The sequence below is a fragment of the Panthera onca genome, chromosome A2, assembly GCF_046562875.1.
Source record: "Panthera onca isolate mPanOnc1 chromosome A2, mPanOnc1 haplotype 2, whole genome shotgun sequence".
NCBI lineage: Eukaryota > Metazoa > Chordata > Mammalia > Carnivora > Felidae > Panthera > Panthera onca.
In genome coordinates, this window is record NC_138340.1 from 51,413,424 (window position 1) to 51,431,723 (window position 18,300).

At 43.2% G+C, this 18,300-nt stretch overlaps 2 protein-coding genes across 3 annotated transcripts in view; one reads left to right on the plus strand and one right to left on the minus strand.

The window, feature by feature from the left end:
* Window positions 1-18,300, plus strand: part of IL17RE (interleukin 17 receptor E) — a 46,815-nt gene that overhangs the window by 3,653 nt on the left and 24,862 nt on the right. The gene's annotated exons all lie outside the window — the stretch shown is intronic.
* On the minus strand, window positions 941-12,243 carry CIDEC (cell death inducing DFFA like effector c). Of its 2 annotated transcripts, none has more exons than XM_060631737.3 (6): window positions 12,147-12,243; window positions 10,755-10,832; window positions 9,697-9,856; window positions 4,431-4,589; window positions 4,138-4,325; window positions 941-1,348 (listed from the first exon to the last, which is right to left on the minus strand). In XM_060631737.3, the coding sequence occupies exons 2-6, from the start codon at window positions 10,805-10,807 to the stop codon at window positions 1,186-1,188; spliced, it is 723 nt and encodes a 240-aa protein (XP_060487720.1). In that variant the 5' UTR covers window positions 10,808-10,832; window positions 12,147-12,243; the 3' UTR covers window positions 941-1,185. The 2 variants fall into 2 exon arrangements, with proteins under 2 accessions (XP_060487720.1, XP_060487718.1); XM_060631735.3 differs by lacking the exon at window positions 12,147-12,243 and adding an exon at window positions 11,076-11,126.

Here is an 18,300-nt window from a genome sequence, read left to right on the forward strand (position 1 = left end):
TGGCTGCAGGTTTGGATCAGCAGCCAGCAATAACTCTCCAGACTCTAGCTTTGGCAACACAGGCCTTTGTACTTAATAAACCCATCTAGGCTTTATATTCAGGGTCATAAATGACACATTTTTGAATGTGAGAGTCATAGACTAAAGCATAATCACCTGCAAACTTTGCCTTTCATGCTTATCTTGTTTGAGTTGCCCTATTGTGGAAAAATGCCAGCTCACACTGATGAGAAACTAATATTTTTTGTGGCTACAGAACAGCTTATTTTGAAATTCTGAAGTTGACAGTGCTGAACATGAAAGGTAAACTATCTGGCAAGCTACGGAGAGCGTTGATGGAGGGTTCTGGTACAGCCTGATTAGTATGTTCCCACCTAAACACTTAAAAGGGTGTAATAAAATGTAATACTGAGAAATTAGAAGAGTGCCTTAGTCCCACCCTGCCACTCAAAGCCCTTCTGATAGGCAATTTTATTCTGGAAATTGTCCTTTACTGTTTTGGTTATGTGGTCTGCTCAAGTCTCTGATGAAGCAGACATTAGTTCCAGAATCAATTGCAATTTTTTTTTTTTTTTTTTTTGGGGCAGAAAAAGTCCTGTACTTATAACCCCACATTTTGAAGAATGGTTTGACAGTAGATTCCTCTCCTCCCTTAGACCTTTCCAACCTTCCAGGCAGAACCCCACCCTCACCCCCAAAGAACACAGGCAAAGATGTATTAGCATAAATAATTTAATGCAAACTCTCTAGTAACATACACTAGTGGACTTGACAGTTCACTCAGGAGTATCAGGGCTGAGGGACCAGGAGGTGGGGAGCGCAATGAAAGTAGAGCATGTGAAAACAGGTAGCTGAGGGGCAGACCTCATGCTAGCCTGCTGGTGACCCGTCTTGGTCAGCTAAACTACCCTGGACAGGAAGTAGCTGGGCCAGGCTAAGAAAGCTAAACTACCCTGGACAGAAAGTAGCTGGGCCAGGCTAAGAACGCTCAGTTCTCCTTTCCCGGCCTATCCCAGATTTCTGACCTTTTCCCTTGGGAAGCCTTCTTCATTCGAGGTCCTGGGAGGTGAGGAAGGTGTGGCAAGATAAGAAGCTGCCTAACTGGGTTTGTAGGTGCTACTAGCTGAGCATGGGGGCCCCCCCGTCTAGTCCTTCTCCGGGGAATGCCTCCAAGGACTTGGGCCTTCACTGTAGCATCTTCAGACAGGATGGGATGAGCGATGGGGCCTTGGCATCAGGGGGCTGCCCTCCCTCTGTGGCATCCAGGAACTGCTGCATATAACACGATGTGCCAAGCAGCACATGGCCTGTGGCCTGCATGCTGAAGAGGGCCCAACGAAGAGCTTCCCTGGGTGGAAGAAAAAGGCACTAGAGTCAAACCACAAAGAAAACCCCTCCCTACAGCCTCTAAATGCTGCCTCCATAATTTCATAAATTGTAGAGTGATGTGTCAACAGGAACAGATGCTGCCTTCCCTTAGCAAATGGGAAAGGGTCTACAGACATTGCCTGCAATCATGCCTTATCTGAGATGTCCGTCACCTCCCTATTTTCTCATGGAAAATTCACCCTCATTTAATAAGACCTTTAATTTTTGTAATACTGCTTTAGGCCAGCCAGATTAATCTCCATCCCATGGCTCTGTCCTTCATGACCTCTGTTCTAGACTCTGAGACCTTTCCAAGTCATGTGTAGTCTAGCTAATGTTCAGAGCGCTGAACATGAAGATCTTCATGCTTGGTATTGCAGTGTAATGAGAACAGAACTTGAGTCAAATAGGCCAGAGTTCTAATCCAGTCTTATCAGCTGTGTGAAGGTTGGCAAACTGTTATAGTTCTGAGCTTCTGCTTCCCCAACCATAAAATAAGATCATACTATTTTGATCCCTCACAGCGTTCTGAGGTTGAAATAACCTAAGTCACTTAATGTGGAGCCTAATAGGTAGATGAGTAGGGTAAATGTGGGGTCAAGAGTAGCTGGTGGAATGCTTGACTACTTCAACCAGGTTCTTGTCCAAATCTATTTAAAAGAGATAGACGAGGAAGAGTCACTAGGGGTGTTTAGTCCTAGGGGAGATCAGGGAGGGGAAAACAAAAGGAAAATAAAGACTTTCTGGCTGGTATTAAAACTTACAAACTGTTAACCTTCATTCAATAAATGAACTTATGGTTAAGGTGTAGGGAGACAAAGATAATCAGAACTCTATAAACATCTACACATAAAAATTCTTTAAAATGTTAAAGGCTATACCTGAGAAGTATACCCATTTCTCAAATTAGAGTACTAAGGCTTAAAACCAGCTGTCCAGCCATAAATAGGAGGGAAATTCTGACACAGACTACAACATGGATGGACCCTGAAAACATTATGCTCAGTGAAAGAAACCAGTCACAAAAGAGCAAGTACTGTGTAAGATCTCTAGACTAGGCAACTTAACAAGATAGAAAGTAGGACCCCCCCCCCACACACACACACAAAAGAAAAAGAAAGTAGAACACAGGTTACCAGGGGCTGGGGGAAGGGGGAGTGGAAAGTTGGTGTTTAACGGGGACAGAGTTTCAGTTTGGGATGATGAAAAAGTTCTGGAAATTGATAGTGGTAACCGTTGCACAACATTGTGAATGTACTTAATGCCACTGAATTGTACACTTTAAACCAGTTACAATGGTAAATTTCATGTTACATATATTTTAAAACAGAACAACAAAAATAAAACTATTATTAAAAAAATAAATATAAAACTATTATTAAAAAATAATAAAAAGCTGACACCATTAAGTCACCACACCTACTTCAGCTTGTTTTGTTTTTTTGGGTTCAGGTCTGAGAGTCTTACTTCCCCTAAATGCACTGAATTTAAAGGCTGAAGCTTCTATTCTAGGTTTTGAAATCTGCAAACTACCGGCAGCAAGCCCAGATCAAAATGGGGCATGATATGGTGTAGGAGGAATATGGGATTTCTAGCCACAGAACTAGGCTCAAGCCTGTCACTGAATGTCATCTCTGGCAAGGCTTCAGGTCCCTCATCTTCAGACTGGATATGCACAGAATTAACTCAGAAAGCCAAAAGGTCTAGTGTGCTCTAGCTACGTGTGTTCTGACAGAGCTCTGGGGACCCTGAGCAGGATTTCTCAGAAGGCCTCTAAGAACAAGGATCATATGCGTTATCATTCATTCGAATTACTGCTATGTGCCGGCATTCATCAAGGTACTGGGGGCAACAGTGGAGCTTGTTCTGACATCTTGTTTATTTCTGGGTCTTAAGCTTACCACATAGGGCCAGGCACACAGTGTGTGCTCAGTAGATGCTAAATGAAGCAATTGGGGAGGACTAGAATCTGTCAGAAGAAACTCGCAAGAAGCCATGCTCTGCTAGTCCCTAGCTTTGTGGCTTTGGCATCGTTGGATGCCTCTGCATCAGTGGCTGCATCTGCCTGATGGGGTAGGAATTCATTAGAACACCAGTGGAGCAGCTGAAATTGGGAAACATCACCCTAACAGTACTTGTACCCTAACAGTATTTGTCTTATGATTTAACATATTCTCATGCTTCCCATGTTACTTGATTAGACTTCCACAGTAAAGTAGAAAGTTTGAAAGAAGTTCATTCATCAATACAAATGAGTATTGTCCACAGACTTGCAAGTTAATTCCATCTATGGAAGAACAGTTATTTCATTCCTCCCACCCCCATGGAAAAATCCAGTTTTGTATCTGTGAATTTATCTGTCTTGATGGAGCTGTGTATATTGAATTCTCCTTTGAACTGATTGTAACTTCTTGCTGGTTCTCCCCTTAATTAAAGGGTTCAATAAAATCTTTGACATGTGTTCACTTTTTAAAAACCAATTAGAAGACTACTTAGGAAAACTTACTATTTTAGGTGAAAAAATAAGTTGTTATGGTGGAAGGTAATTAGAAAAATAATGTATCCCAGTTCCACCTGGAGGAGATATGTGTACCCCTTTGGCATCTGCTAAAGCACCAGTTCAGCCATAAAGTTCTAGAAAATGCTGCCATGCTTTGTCAGCATCAACACTAGTCCAAGGCCCTAGAAACCTGAGGTCCATGTGAACAGAGAGGGGCTCTCTCATTGCTGAATACCCACCCTATCCCCAGCTAATCCCAATTCACTCACTTCATGATGCGCTTGGCCCGGTAGCAGTGCAGGTCATAGGAAAGGGAGTAGGTGCCATACAGAGTGGCCTTCACATTCAGGCAACCAATGAAGTCCTGTGGGTTCATCTTGTATAGGTCAAAGGTTACACGGGCCACATCAATCTTCTTGCCAGGCTTACGGGAGAGGGAGAGTTGGTACCTAGTACTCTGTATCAAGAGAAGCCTGTGGTTGGCAACCTACCCCCCACACCCCAAAAAAGGACTTCTCCCAGACTCCCAATGTTCTCCCTACCACACAGGTGGGAACCTCACCTTCTCTGATGGGGGCTGCCATTTCTGCCCCTTCTGGAGGACCATGAACACTGTGTCATCCCCCAGGGCTTGGAAATACTCTTCTGTCTCAACAATTGTACCATCTTCCTCCAGCACCAGGAAGAAGGGCTTGTCTGCCAGCATCAGGGTGTCCCGGACCTGGAGAATAAGATCAGTGATGTTTCTGCCATCCCCATACAGCCACAGAGCATGAGGAAAATCCATATTACATCATCTCAGCTGCCAGGGAAAGAGCAAGTGGATAAGGATCTATGGGGAAAAGGCCTGGAATCCAGGCTTTTGCTGTGGGATCACAATCCAAAGATTCTGTATTATGGTCCTTCTTGGTACCTGGCTTCATGGTTATGTTCTGGAACAGTGCTGTCCAAAAAAATATAATGGGAATCACATATGTAATTTTTTATTGAGAATATAATATAATATACATGAATATAATTCACGTATCATAAATGTCACCTTAAAATTTTTTTTTAATATTTATTTTTAAGAGAGAGAGAGAAACAAAGGGCGAGCAGGGGAGGGGCAGACAGAGAGGGAAACACAGAATCCAAAGCAGTCTCCAGGCTCTGAGCTGTCAGCACAGAGTCCAATGTGGGGCTTGAACCCATGAACTGCGAGATCATGACCTGAGCCTAAGTCAGACACTTAACTGACTGAGCCACACAGGTGCCCCCAAATTCACCCTTTTAAAGTATACAATTAATGGGGTGCCTGGGTGGCTCAGCTGACTAAGCCTCAGAATCTTGGTTTCAGCTGGGGTCCTGATCTTGTGGTTTGTGGTTTCAAGCCCCACATCAGGCTCTGTGCTGATGGTGTGGAGCCTGCTTGGGATTCTCTCTCTCTCCCTCTCTCTCTGCCTCTCCCCCGCTCATGCTCTCTCTCTCAAAATAATAAATGAGTAAACTTAAAAAGTATACAATTCATTGTGTTTTAGAATATTCACCAAGTTGTACAACCATCACTACTATCTGATTTCAGAACATTTTCATCACCCCAAAAGAAACCCAGTACCCATTAGCAGTCATTCCCCATCCCCCAGCCCATGACAACCTCTACTGTCTGTCTCTATGGATTTGCCTATTCTGGACATTTCATATAAATAGAATCATATATAATATGTGGTCTTTTTAGACTAGCTTCTTTTCCTTAGTATGTTTTCAAGGTTCATCTATGTTGCAACATGATTCATTTCTTTTTCTGGCCAAATTATATTCTACTATATAGGTATATCTCATTTTTAATCCATTCATCAGTTAACATAGACATTTGGGTTGTTTCCATTTTTTGAGTATTATGAATACTGCTGTTATGAGTATTCATGTACGGGTTTGCGAGTGAACATATGTTTTCAGTTTTCCTGGGTATATACCTAGGACTGGAAATGCTGAGTCACACAATTAACTGTATGTTTAACTTTTTGAGGGGCTGCAAAACTATTTTCCAAAGCAGCTATATCAGTTTATATTCCGACTAGCAATGTGTGAAGATTCCAGTTTCTTCACATCTTCATTGGTACTTGTTATTGTCTGTCCTTTATTTATTTATTTATTTATTTATTTATTTAATGTTTATTTATTTTTGAGAGAGAGAGAGAATATGAGCAGGGGAGGGGCAGAGAGAGAGGGAGTGTCTGTCCATTACTTTAGCCATTCTAGTGGGTATGAAGCAGATTTGATTTGAATTTCCCTAATGACTAATGATGTTGGACATCTTTTCATATGTTATTAGCCGTTTATATATTATCTTTAATTTTTTAATGTTTATATTTGAGAGAGAGAGAGAGAGAGGAGAGGTAGAGAGAGAGGATCCCAAAAAGGCTCTGTGCTATCAGTACAGAGCCTGACATGAGGCTCTAACTCACGAACTGTGAGATCATGACCTGAGCTGAAATCAAGAGTCAGATGCTTAACTGACTGAGCCACCCAGGCACCCCATTTATATATTTTCTTAGAGAAAAGTCTATTCCATTTTTTTGGCCAATTTTTTTATTAAAATTTTTTAACGTTTACTTATTGTTGAGAGAGCATGAACATGGAAGGGGCAGAAAGAGGGGGAGACACAGAATTCGAAACAGGTTCCAGGCTCTGAGCCATCAGCACAGAGCCCGACGTGGGGCTTGAACTCACAAACCGCAAGATCATGACCTGAGCCTAAGTTGGATGCTTTACCAACTGAGCCACCCAGGCACCCTGTTTTTTTGGCCAATTTTTAATTGGGTTATCTTTTTATTGTTGAGTTATAGAAGTTCTTTATGTATTCTTGATATTAGATCCTTATCATATATGAGATTTGCAAATATTTTCTCCCATTCTGTAGGTTGTCTTTTAATTTTGTTAATAACACATATTGATGCACGGACGTGTTTAATGTTGATGAAGATTGATTTTTTCCTCTGATTGCTTGTGCTTTGATGCCTTATCTAAGAAACCAGTCATGAAGACTTAACACCTGTTTACTTCTAAGAGTTTTATAGTTTTAACTCTTTGATACATTTTGACTTAATTTTGTTCATGGCATGAGGTAGGGATGCAACTTCATTATTTTGCATGTGGATATTCCATTGTCCTAGCACTATTTATTGAAAAGACTATTCTTTCTTCTGTCAAAAATCAATTGTCCATTGATACATGGGCTTATTTCTGGAGTTTCAATTCCATTCTATTGATTTGTATGTATTATGAGCTCCCAAATTCACATATTGAAATCCTAAGTCGCAGTACCTCAGAATCTGGCTGTCTTTGTAGATAGAGTCTTTAAAGAAATAATTAAAATGATGTCATTAAGATGGGCCCTAACCCAATATTACTGGTATTCTTATAAGAAGGGGAGTTTAGGATACAGAGACATACTCAGAGAAAGACCATGTAAACATGAAGACAGCCATCTATAAGTCAAGAACAGAGGCCTTAGAATAAACCAACCCTGACAGCACCTTGATCTCAGACTTCCAGCCTCCAGATTTGAGAGAAAATAAATTTCTGTTAAGTATCAGTCTGTGGTACTTTGCTATGGACGCCCTAGAAAACTAATAGAGTGTCTTTCCTTATGTCAATACCACAGAGTTGATTACTGTAGCTTTGTAGTAAGTTTTGGAATCAGGAAGTGTGAGTCTTCCAAGTTTGTCTTTTTCCAAGATTGTTTTAGCTATTTTGGTTCTGGTTCATAGAAATAATTCTATGTAAATTTTAGGATAAGCTTGTCAATATCTGTAAAAAGAGTAGCTGGAATTTGATGGGGATTGCACTGAATCTGCAGATCAATTTGGGAAGTATTGCCATCTTAACATTAAGTCTTCTGTGAGATCCTGACCTGAGCCGAAATCAAGATTGGACGCTCAACTGATTGAGCCACCCAGGTGCCCCTTTGGAAGATTTTTTAAAATTAATTTTGAGGGGCACCTGGGTGGCTCAGTCGGCTGAGTGTCTGAATCTTGATTTCGGCTCCAGTCATGACCTCACGGTTCATGAGTTCGAACCCCTCATCCGGCTCTCTGCTGTCAGCGCTGAGCCTGCTTTGGATGCTCTATCCCCCTCTTTCTCTGCCCCTCCTCCCTCTCTCTCTCTCAAAAATAAATAAACATTAAAAAAATAATAATAATAAATTAAGAATATTTCAAAGGCTTATTGTTATCTTTTAAAATGAAATCCCTCTGTTCTTTTCCATGGCCAATAAGGGACTTACACTCTGGTCACTGCCAACCATATCACCTTACCCTTTTTCCCTCACTCTCTGCTCCTTTCTTTATATTGCCAAACTTGGAAAAGCAGTCCAGATAGGCTGATGTCCTCCCTGCTCCATTAGTAAGATTCACTTCTGACCTGTGTTCCATCTTGGAAAGATGGACCCTCACTCTTGTTTCTCCTTGCATCCTTTGGAGTTAGGATTCTGACTTGGGGTCCCCAAACTCAGTGGCTATAAGAATCTCCTGAAGCAACTGCTTAAAATGACAACTCCTCAGCTTCACTCATGACCTAATCAGTCCCAGGGCGTGCATTCTGGGAAGCCATGTGTGACAAGTCCATTTTAGCACAGGAAGTGGTCCCCAGCCCTCAGGTGAAAAAACACTACCAAGTCTAGACTCAAGTGTGAAAAAGTCCTTTTGATTCAGGGCATAAAAAATTGGTGTGTCACAGCCACTAGCCTCACAAGAGAGGGGAGATTGGCTCCCATGAAGAAGAACAGACCTAATTCACAAAAACAGGGGAGGGACTCCAGAATAGAGGCTTAGGTAAGCTATGATTTCTATATGTTAAACAGACTGTAGTAATCAGAAGCCTAATCCAAATGTGTAATCTGTGCCAGGCAACTGGGACATCCCCTAGAGTGCATAAGCTAATGAGGCAGTGAGGCACAAGACTAATAAAGAGCAAGATTAGATGAGGCTATAGGAGAGGCTGGGGAGAAGTTACCCCCAGCCTAGTAGAGAGGGAACATGGAAACGGGAAAGGGTGTCATTCTTGGCTGCTGTTACTACCATCCACGAGAGCTGTGTGTCTTTTGTTTCCTGCTCTAGAAGCTTACCTGATCAATAGTTTGAAGAGTCTTCCACAGCGGTTAACAAAGCCTGCCATGGAAAGCCAGTGTAGGAGATGGATGGAAGAACTACCCTGGCTGAAGGGAGGAAATGGGGAAGAGAATCTCTAAAATCTTACCTATTTCCCCAACTTCCAGGCATGTGTACAATGGAAAAGAGAACCTAAGGGTCTTTCCAGTAAGAAAAATATGCTTCACGGGCGCCTGGTGGCTCCAACTCTTGGTTTCAGCTCAGGTCATGATCTCACACTTTGTGAGTTCGGCCCCATGTTGGGCTCTGCACTGACAGTGTGGAGTCTGCTTGGGATTTCTCTCTCCCTCCCTCTCTGCCCCTTGCCAGCTTGCACGCACTCTGTCTCAAAACGTAAATAAACATTAAAAAATAAAAAAAAAAGAAAAATATGTTCTGAAAATGCCACTGATCTACTGTTGTAGATATAGGATGGCAATCCTATAGGTATTCTGCTGCAATATACTGCCCTCCCCTTGTCACCAGACAGACATCATTAATCCATTGGACAGCACTCCAGGCAGGCACTACCAACTCATTAGAGTGGGCATCAGAAAGGAAATCTTCTCACCATCTAACCTATGAACTCCATCCCTGCTGAAGTCCCAGCTCATGACTCAGAGGACAGAGGAAGCCAGCAGGGCCAGCTCTCAGCCACAGTCCCAGTGGTTGGGCTGTGCTGAGGGTAGTCCTGTCCCTCACCTTGTGGAGGAGGTCCTTGAGACTGTGCGCCATGATACCCTTCCGCACACTCCGGTCAGCAGTGCTTACTCTACAGGGCCGGGCCTTGGGGGCCTCCAGGCTGGACTCGGTCAGTAGCTGCTGGGTCACCATTGAGGTGCAGGTGCTCACTGCCACATGCCTGCGGGCAATTTGGAGCATCAGAATGAGCAGCCTGCTGCCTCCCATCCCTCACCCCTCTCAGGGAATTCACTCCCCTACCCCTGTAGGTTGAGCTCATCATATTCTTCTTCTTCTATCACCCACCAGGCTTGCTCTAAGACTTACCGGTATCACTAAAAGTCCTGTTAGATCAATGCATCTCAAACTTCAGTGATCATATTAAGTCCTCAGGAGACCTGATTCTGATTCAGGAGGTCTGGGTGGAAGCTGGGATTCTATATGTCTAATAAGTTTCGGAGTGGCATTGATGCTGTTGGTTGACACTGACCATGATGAGTAGCAAGGTGATAGGAGACCCATCCCACGTTCCCCAATACCAACTTTCCTCTCTTGGCCTCTTTCTTCCCACCCGTAAAGTGAAATGAAGTGGCAAAGCTGAGGTCAATGTAAGATAGTTTTGAATTCTGATATACATGATGTAGAACCAGAAGAGTAGAGGGGGAACCTCGGTTTTGGAGTCAGACCCAAGTTTGAATCTTGGTTCTACTACCCATTTGTTAGGTGATGAAGAGCACCTGTTCTGTGCCTCAGTGTCCCCATCTATTAATTTGGTGTAATAATCCCCACTTCCCAAAGTTGTGATGAGGTTTAAATGAGATCAAGAATGAAGGTCCAAGCACAGTGTCTACCTTTTTCTACTCAATATGTGGTAGCAGTGTGGGGAGAGGATGCCAACCTTAAAGTCACCTGAGGGCTTGTCAAAACTGCAAAATCTGGGTCCTACTCCAGACCTCCTAAATCAATATCTACATTTTAACAAGATGCCCTGGTGACTTAGGAGCTTGCTGAAGTTTGAGAAGGTCTGCCTTATAGCTCACAAGTAGCTCCCCTTTGTTTCTACCCTTGGCTCTCCTCACCTGGAGAAGGACTTGGGGTAGAGAAGGCTGAGGGACTTCATGGCATATTCCATCCTTGTCACCTGGATAGTGTTGGGCCTGAGAATGAAATAGAAAATCTAGTTAGGGTGGGAACAGAAGGTCCCTTTCATCATTCGACACAGTGCAGCCTCACCTCCATCCAGTGAACCTCCACTCTGGTCTCTCCTCTCAACTCACACATGCTTTCCCAGCCCTCCTGTCCAATCCCATGCTTGCCAACTGGAACCAAACTGGAAAGCCCCTCTGGACCCAGGCTCGGCCCCACTCGGCAGCTCCTCCTTTCTCCCCAGGACTACTCACTCCATGTTTCTCCGACCCTGGCTCTGGTCACACTGATCAGGGATCCCCAGTTGGGTCTGAAGAGGCCCTATCTGGTTAGTTCCTGCCCCTGGGAGCAGAGTTCATGCTATGCTGGCAGGAGGTGAGTCACACCACCTCCGTCTTCTGGGGATTGTTTCCTCACCTACAGTCCAGAGACCTCACAGGCCAGGCTCACACAGGCCAGGCAGCCCAGTCTAAGCCCACTCTCTCTTTCGTGTGTCCTTGAACCCCTCCTGAGGCTTTCCATTGGCCAGAGGGATTTTCTGTGACAATGGATGATAGATGTGTTCTATATCCTTTCTCCCCAGTCCCAGAGCTGCGAGCTTCATGTGGCTATTGAGCACTGGAAATGTGGCCAGTACAAATGAGGAGCTAGATTTTTAACTTTAGTTAATGTTAACTAATTTAAATTGAAATAGCCACTGTGGCTTATAGCTACTGGCAACCAGACTGCACAGTAGAGATCCAGCTATCTGATAGCCCTGGGCTCACCTGACACTTTCTCTCCTAAACCTCTCTGCTTCAGCTCTTTCAAGCTCCAACTGTCTGTGGAGACAGCTCTCTCCACCTGCAACATACTCCTCTGGCCCAGGGCTAAACATATGCAACCTTGAAACCCCAATTTCCCTATATTCCACTCTTTGGAAAGCCATTTTAGATGGCTCACACAGTCCCCTCTTCATCTTGCCCTTCCTACTTCCTAGTCAAGTGTGCCTCATTGTCTGTTTCTGCCTTACCCCCACTGATCCTTGGGTGCCTCTCCCTGAGATGTTCTCCCTATTCCCAGCTCAGAGAGGGCCTGACACAGTGCAAGGGGCTTAAGGAGTGGTCATGGAACAAAGAGCCCCCTCCCCAGTCAGGTAAAATCAGTCTTTCCTTCTGACAACTTGGTGATTCTCTAGGCCAGCCCTATCTGTGAACCCCCCAACTAGCACTACCCAAGTCCGTTTGCATCAGCCTCACTCCTCACTCCCCGTCCAAAGCCAAACTCTGTCAAGTTCACTTCACCTGCTCTCCAGGAGCTGCCCCATCAAGACCCCAAAAACTTACCTCCCCCCTCACAGCTTCCTTACTTCCTTAAGACACTGCCTAGCCCAGCCCAGCCCTCCATCCATTTTATTTCCAGGTCCCAGGGAAGCCCCTCCCCTGGTCTTCAGCCCCAGCTGGGGAAAAGAGCAGGGGAGTGAGTGTGCAGTTCTTTCCCTTGGGATTTCGGGCCAGCCTAACTTCCAGAAAAGGCCCGAAAGGAGGGGAAAAGGCATGTTTTGTAAGCTGTGGGCCAGGCTCAGGACGTGATATCAGTCACAGAGGGCACAGAAAACAGGCAGATGTGAGTTGTGTTCCCAGCTCCACTTGAGTTCACTGAGTGTAGACCAATTATCTCACTTCTGTGAACCCATTTCTCTCACCTGTACAACAGGGATAATCATTCCTGTGTTAGTGGATTGAGGTGAGGATTTGTGATAATAAAAGTAAAGGGCTTTGCAACAGAGACACATAATAGGTAGAAGTGAGTATTGGTGTTGTAATATTATTAATGAATAATAGTAGAGGGGTGCCTGGGTGGACACTCAATTGAGTGTCCCACTTTGGCTGAGGTCATGATCTCATGGCTCATGAGTTCGAGCCCCGTATCTGGCTCATTGCTGTTAGCACAGAACCTGCTTTGGATCCTCTATCTCCATCTCTCTCTGCCCCTCCCCAGCTTGCACTCTCTCTCTCAAAAATAAATAAACAACAAAAAAATAATAATAATAGTAGAGACTAAAGCTAGCTGAAATGTGTAGTGGTTAAGAGTATAAGGTCTTACCCTTGACCCAGCAATCCTACTCCTATATATATTCATTGTATCTCATTCAATCTTTATTTTATATATATAAAATAACCACACCCAACTAGCTAGTTTTATTGGAGGAGGGCACATGGCGTTAATAATGTGAAGACAGTTGGGACCTGAGGTTGGAAAGAACACCCTCCCCTCCCTATACATGGCTAAAGCCCCAAATAAAAAATAACCAACTATGGGAAAGCAGCTGAGTCAGCGACTGAGGGCTGGGAAGGGAACATCACGGAACCCAAGGGCAGCAGAAGAGATCATGCACGTGCTGGGAGGGCAACTAACATGAGTACAAGTCTTTGTGTCTTCCACATTGGTCCATATAAATATATATAGAGAAGTTATTCACTTTCCCCTGCTCTCCTCTCTGTTCTGTGCTGCTTGCCACAGACACAACTCCTCTTTCCATATATATATATGTATTCAAGAGAAATGAAAACGTATGTCCACACCAAAACTTATACACAAGTGTTCATAGCATTGTTTATAATAGCCAAAAGGTAGAAACAACTCAAATGTTCATGAATTGGTGAATGGATTTTATCAATAAAAATATAAAATGTAAAAAATGTAAAAATGTAGCATATCTGACAAACCATAAGAGACTCTTTTTTTAATGTTTATTTGTTAAAAAAATTTTTTTAATGTTTATTTATTTTTGAGAGAGACAGAGACAGAATGCAAGTGGGTTAGGGGCAGACAGGGAGGGAGACACAGAATCCAAAGCAGGCTGCAGGCTCTGAGCTGTCAGCACAGAGCCTGATGCGGGGCTAAAACCCACGAACCGTGAGGTGAGATCATGACCTGAGCTGGAGTCTGATGCTCAATCCACTGAGCCACCGAGGCGCCCCTAATGTTTATTTGTTTTTGAGAGAGACAGAGTATGAGTGGGGGAGGGGCAGAGAGAGAGAGAGGGAGACAGAGAACCCAAAGCAGGCTCCAAGCTGTCAGCACAGAGTCTGACTGGGGACTGGAACTCACGAACCATGAGATCATGACCTGAGCCAAAGTCAGACACTTAACCAACCAAACCACCCAAGTGCTCCATGAGAGACTCTTAACTATAGAAAACAAACTGAAGGTTGCTGGAGGGGAGGTGGGTGGAGGATGGACTAAATGGGTGATGGGCACAAAGGAGAGCCCTTGTTATGATGAACATTGGTGTTATGTTTAAGTGATGAATCACTAGATTCTGCTCCTGAAACCAATATTACACTATATGTTAACTAACTAGAATTTAAATAAAAACTTGAAACAAAACAAAATATGGCATATCCATAATGTAATATTATTTGTCAATAAAAAGGATACATGCTACTACATGGATAAACTTTGAAAACATGCAAAGTGAAAGAAGCCAGTCACAAAGACCACATACATATTTGCATGATTCCTGTTGTATGAAATGTCCAGAATAGACAAAATTATAAAGACAGAAAATAAATTAGTGGCTGCTTAGAGCTGGGGAGGAAGGGGGATGGGGAATGATTCTAATGGGGAATAGTGGAGTTTCTTTCAGGAGAGATAAAAGTGTTCTAATCAATTAATCTAATTACCGTCTATTTAAAAAATTTTCTTGATGTTTATTTATTTTTGAGAGATACAGAGAGCAAGCAGGGGAAGGGCAGAGAGAGAGGGAGACACAGAATCTGAAGCAGGCTCCAGGCTCTGAGCTGTCAGCACAGAGCCTGATGTGGGGCTCGAACTCATGAACCGTGAGGTCATGACCTGAGCCGAAGTCAGATGCTTAACCAACTGAGCTACCCAGGCACATAGTCACTGTCTATTTTAATGATAGTTGCACAAACTGAAAATGTACTAAAAACTATTGACTTGATCACTAGAGTGGGTGAATTGTGTGGTATGTGAATTATATCTCCATAAAGCTGTTTATTTGTTTGTTTGTTGCTACTTTTATAAGTGATTCATAAGACTTTTTAAAAAAAGAGTTCAGGTGTTCCTGGGTGGCACAGTAGGGTGAGTGACTCTTGCTTTTCGCTCAGGTCATGATCTCAGGGTAGTGGGATCGAGCCCCATGTCTCCACGTAGGGCTCTGCGCTGGGCATGGAGCTGCTTGGGATTCTCTCTCTCCCTTTCTCTCTCCTCTCCCCTTTAAGTTTATAAATAAATAAACTTACAAAATAAAATAAAATAAAAAGTTAAATTAAAAAAGTGTTCACATTGTGTATCATCACCCAGAATTTGTTAAAATTCAGGTTGCTAGGCCCCATCCCAGAGTTTCCAACTCAGTATGACTGGGGTGGAGCCTAAGAAACTGCACTTCTAACAGATTCCCAGGTGATCTTGAGGGTGTGACTCCTCAGGAACCCCACTCTGAGAACTAGAGGTCTAGCATTAGTTGTGTGATGTAACTCTTCTAAGCTTCAGTTGGATCTGATAAATGGGAATTAAAGATAGCTCCTGGGGTGCCTGGGTGGCTCAGTCAGTTAAGTGACCTACTCTTTTTTTTTTTTTAATTTTTTTTTTAACGTTTATTTATTTTTGAGACAGAGAGAGACAGAGCATGAACGGGGGAGGGGCAGAGAGAGAGGGAGACACAGAATCGGAAGCAGGCTCCAGGCTCTAAGCCATCAGCCCAGAGCCCGACGCGGGGCTCGAACTCACGGACCGCGAGATCGTGACCCAGGCTGAAGTCGGACGCTTAACCGACTGAGCCACCCAGGAGCCCAAGTGACCTACTCTTGATCTGGGCTCAGGTCATGATCTCATGGTTCATGAGTTTGAGCCCCGTGTCAGGCTCCTCACTGACATCATGGAGCCTGCTTGGGATTCTCTCTCTCCCTCTCTCTCTCTCTCTCTGCCCCTCCCCTTCTCACACATATACTCACTCTCTCTCTCAAAATAAATTAAAAAAACTTAAACTTAGTGCATCCTTCAGGCTCAATAAATCATCATCATTATTATTATTATTATCTAAATCCTTTCCTGGAGGAGCTCCCAGACAGCCATCAGTAATTCATTCGTTCATTTAGCAAATATTTATTAGGCACTTACTATGTGCCAGTCCTCCCAGGAGCTGAGAATACAGCAGGGAAGAAGATAGTCTTGTCCCATGCTTCAAGGAGTGGACATTCCCAGGGTCTAGGGGCACTCAGACCATGTATGAATATGCAAAATAAACAGAAGAATTTCAGATAATGATGTTCAACAAAGTGGTATGATAACAAATGGCTGGCAAGTTACATTGGTCTCTGGGTATAGGCAAAGCCTCAGAGGAGGTGAACTTCAAGCTAAATCCTACCGCTAAGAACCAATCTGTTTGAAGTCCTGGTAGAACATTCGAGGCAAAGGAAACATCAGTGTAAAGGATTTGCAAAGGGAATGAGCAGGGTGAGGAGACAGGAGCATGGGTCACTAAACTTTAAGGCAGTCCAAGAGTCGGGGTGCCTGGATGGGCTCACTAGGTTAAGCATCTGACTTCAGCTCAGGTCGTGATCTTTCTTTTTTTTAATAATTTATTTATTTTTTAATTTACATCCAAGTTAGTTAGAATATAGTGCAACAATGCTTTCAGGAGTAGATTCCTTAATTCCCCTTACCCATTTAGCCCATCTCCCCAACTACAACCCCTCCAGCAAACCTCTGTTTGTTCTCTATATTTAAGAGTCTCTTATGTTTTGTCCCTCTCCCTGTTTTTATATTATTTTTGCTTTCTTCCCTTATATTCATCTATTTTGTATCTTAAATTTCAGGTCATGATCTTATGTTTCATGAATTTGAGCCCCACATCGGGCTCACTGCCATCAGCACAGAGTCCACTTGAGATCCTCTGTCTCCCTCTTTCTGTAGCCCTCCCCACCACTATCTCTCCACACTGCCCCCCACCCTGGCTCAAAAATAAATGTTAAAAAAAAAAAAAAGACAGTCCAAGAGTCGGAAGAAAAGTACAAACAGTAGTTTGTACTGGGAAATGGATTGGGCCCCTCCTTTGGATATTCATACCTCAAACATTTATTGAATGTCTAACATGTGATGAGTTGTCCCATGGTAGGCCAATGGATGACTCAGAAGCAGTCTGGCCCTGATGAATCCCTGTGTATCATGGAAAGCAGACACAGATAAGAAAAAGATAACCACAGGGGCACCTGGGTGGCTTAGTCAGTTGAGCATCCGACTTCGGTTCAGGCCATGATCTCATGGTTCACGAGTTCAAGCCCCACATTGGGTTCTGTGCTGACAGCTCAGAGCCTGGAGCCTGCTTCAGATTCTGTCTCTCCCTCTTTCTCTGCCCCTGCCCCGCTCACACTCTGGCTCTCTCTCTCCCTCTCTCTCTCAAAAAATGAATAAATGTTAAAAAAATTTTTTTAAAGAAAAAGATAGCCACAAGGTAAAGCCCAAGAGCATCTGCCTTAAGGTGGAGGATGGCTCCATGGACCTGAGAATTCTTCACAGTGCTCAGGAGAAGAGGATGGTTTGGAGCCCGTTGGCATTTATTTATTCAACAAGCATTTTCTTGAGCATTTATACTAAGCCAAGCACTATGGGCTGCTGGGGACACAGATGACTCAGTTTTTATCTCTGTCTGGGGAGCTTACATTCCAGTGGGAGAGGCAAATATCTGAGCAGTTCTCAAACTCTGAAGTGCCTAGAAATCATTTGCGATGCCTTGGAGTGGAGAAGGACTGTATCTATGACTCAAAACTGAGAAGTCATTAAAGATTATGCATTCAACTACATTTAAAAAGTATTCTGCATGTTCAACTTGTCATACCTGAGCAGAGTCAAAAGACATAAAAAAAGAAAGCTATATCGCAACTAATATAGGCAAGATGCTGATCTCCTCTCTCTCTCTTTCTCTCCTTCCTCATCTATCTATATATAAACTAAGACCAAAAACACGGTAGAAAAATGGGCAAAAGATATGAACGTAGTTTAGGGAAATGAAATACAAATGACCTTTAAACATATGAAAAGACATTTTAATCCCACGTATAGAATTAAAAAAATAAATAAATAGAAATACAACACAAAAGTACTCAGAGATGCGATTCTTCACCCATCAGACTAGCAAATGTTGGCAAAGCTGTGGGGAAGCAAGGAGTCAGACAGATTCACACATTGTTGGTGAGAATGTAATTGGTCTAACTCCTATGGGAGGCAATATGGTCAGATCTATCAAAATTACAGTCACCATATATTCTTTGACCCAGCAATAACACTTCTGGGATTCCAGATCTACTATAGATCTACTTGCCCATGAGTGAAATGTGCATAAGGTTATTAACTGAAGCTGTTTGTAATAGAAAAATATTGGAAATGATACAAAAATCCTACAAGAGAGGCAGGTTAAATAAATTATCTTATATTCATATAATGGAATAACACTAGGAAGCTACAAAAAAAAAA

What these genes read in the sequence shown, in the direction of transcription:
- CIDEC (XM_060631735.3), bottom strand. An exon ending in TACCCCAAGTCCTTCTCCAG is followed by an intron (nt 9,857 to 10,754) that starts GTGAGGAGAGCC and finishes AATTGCCCGCAG; the next exon opens with GCATGTGGCAGTGAGCACCT. An exon ending in TCAAGGACCTCCTCCACAAG is followed by an intron (nt 4,590 to 9,696) that starts GTGAGGGACAGG and finishes CTTATTCTCCAG; the next exon opens with GTCCGGGACACCCTGATGCT.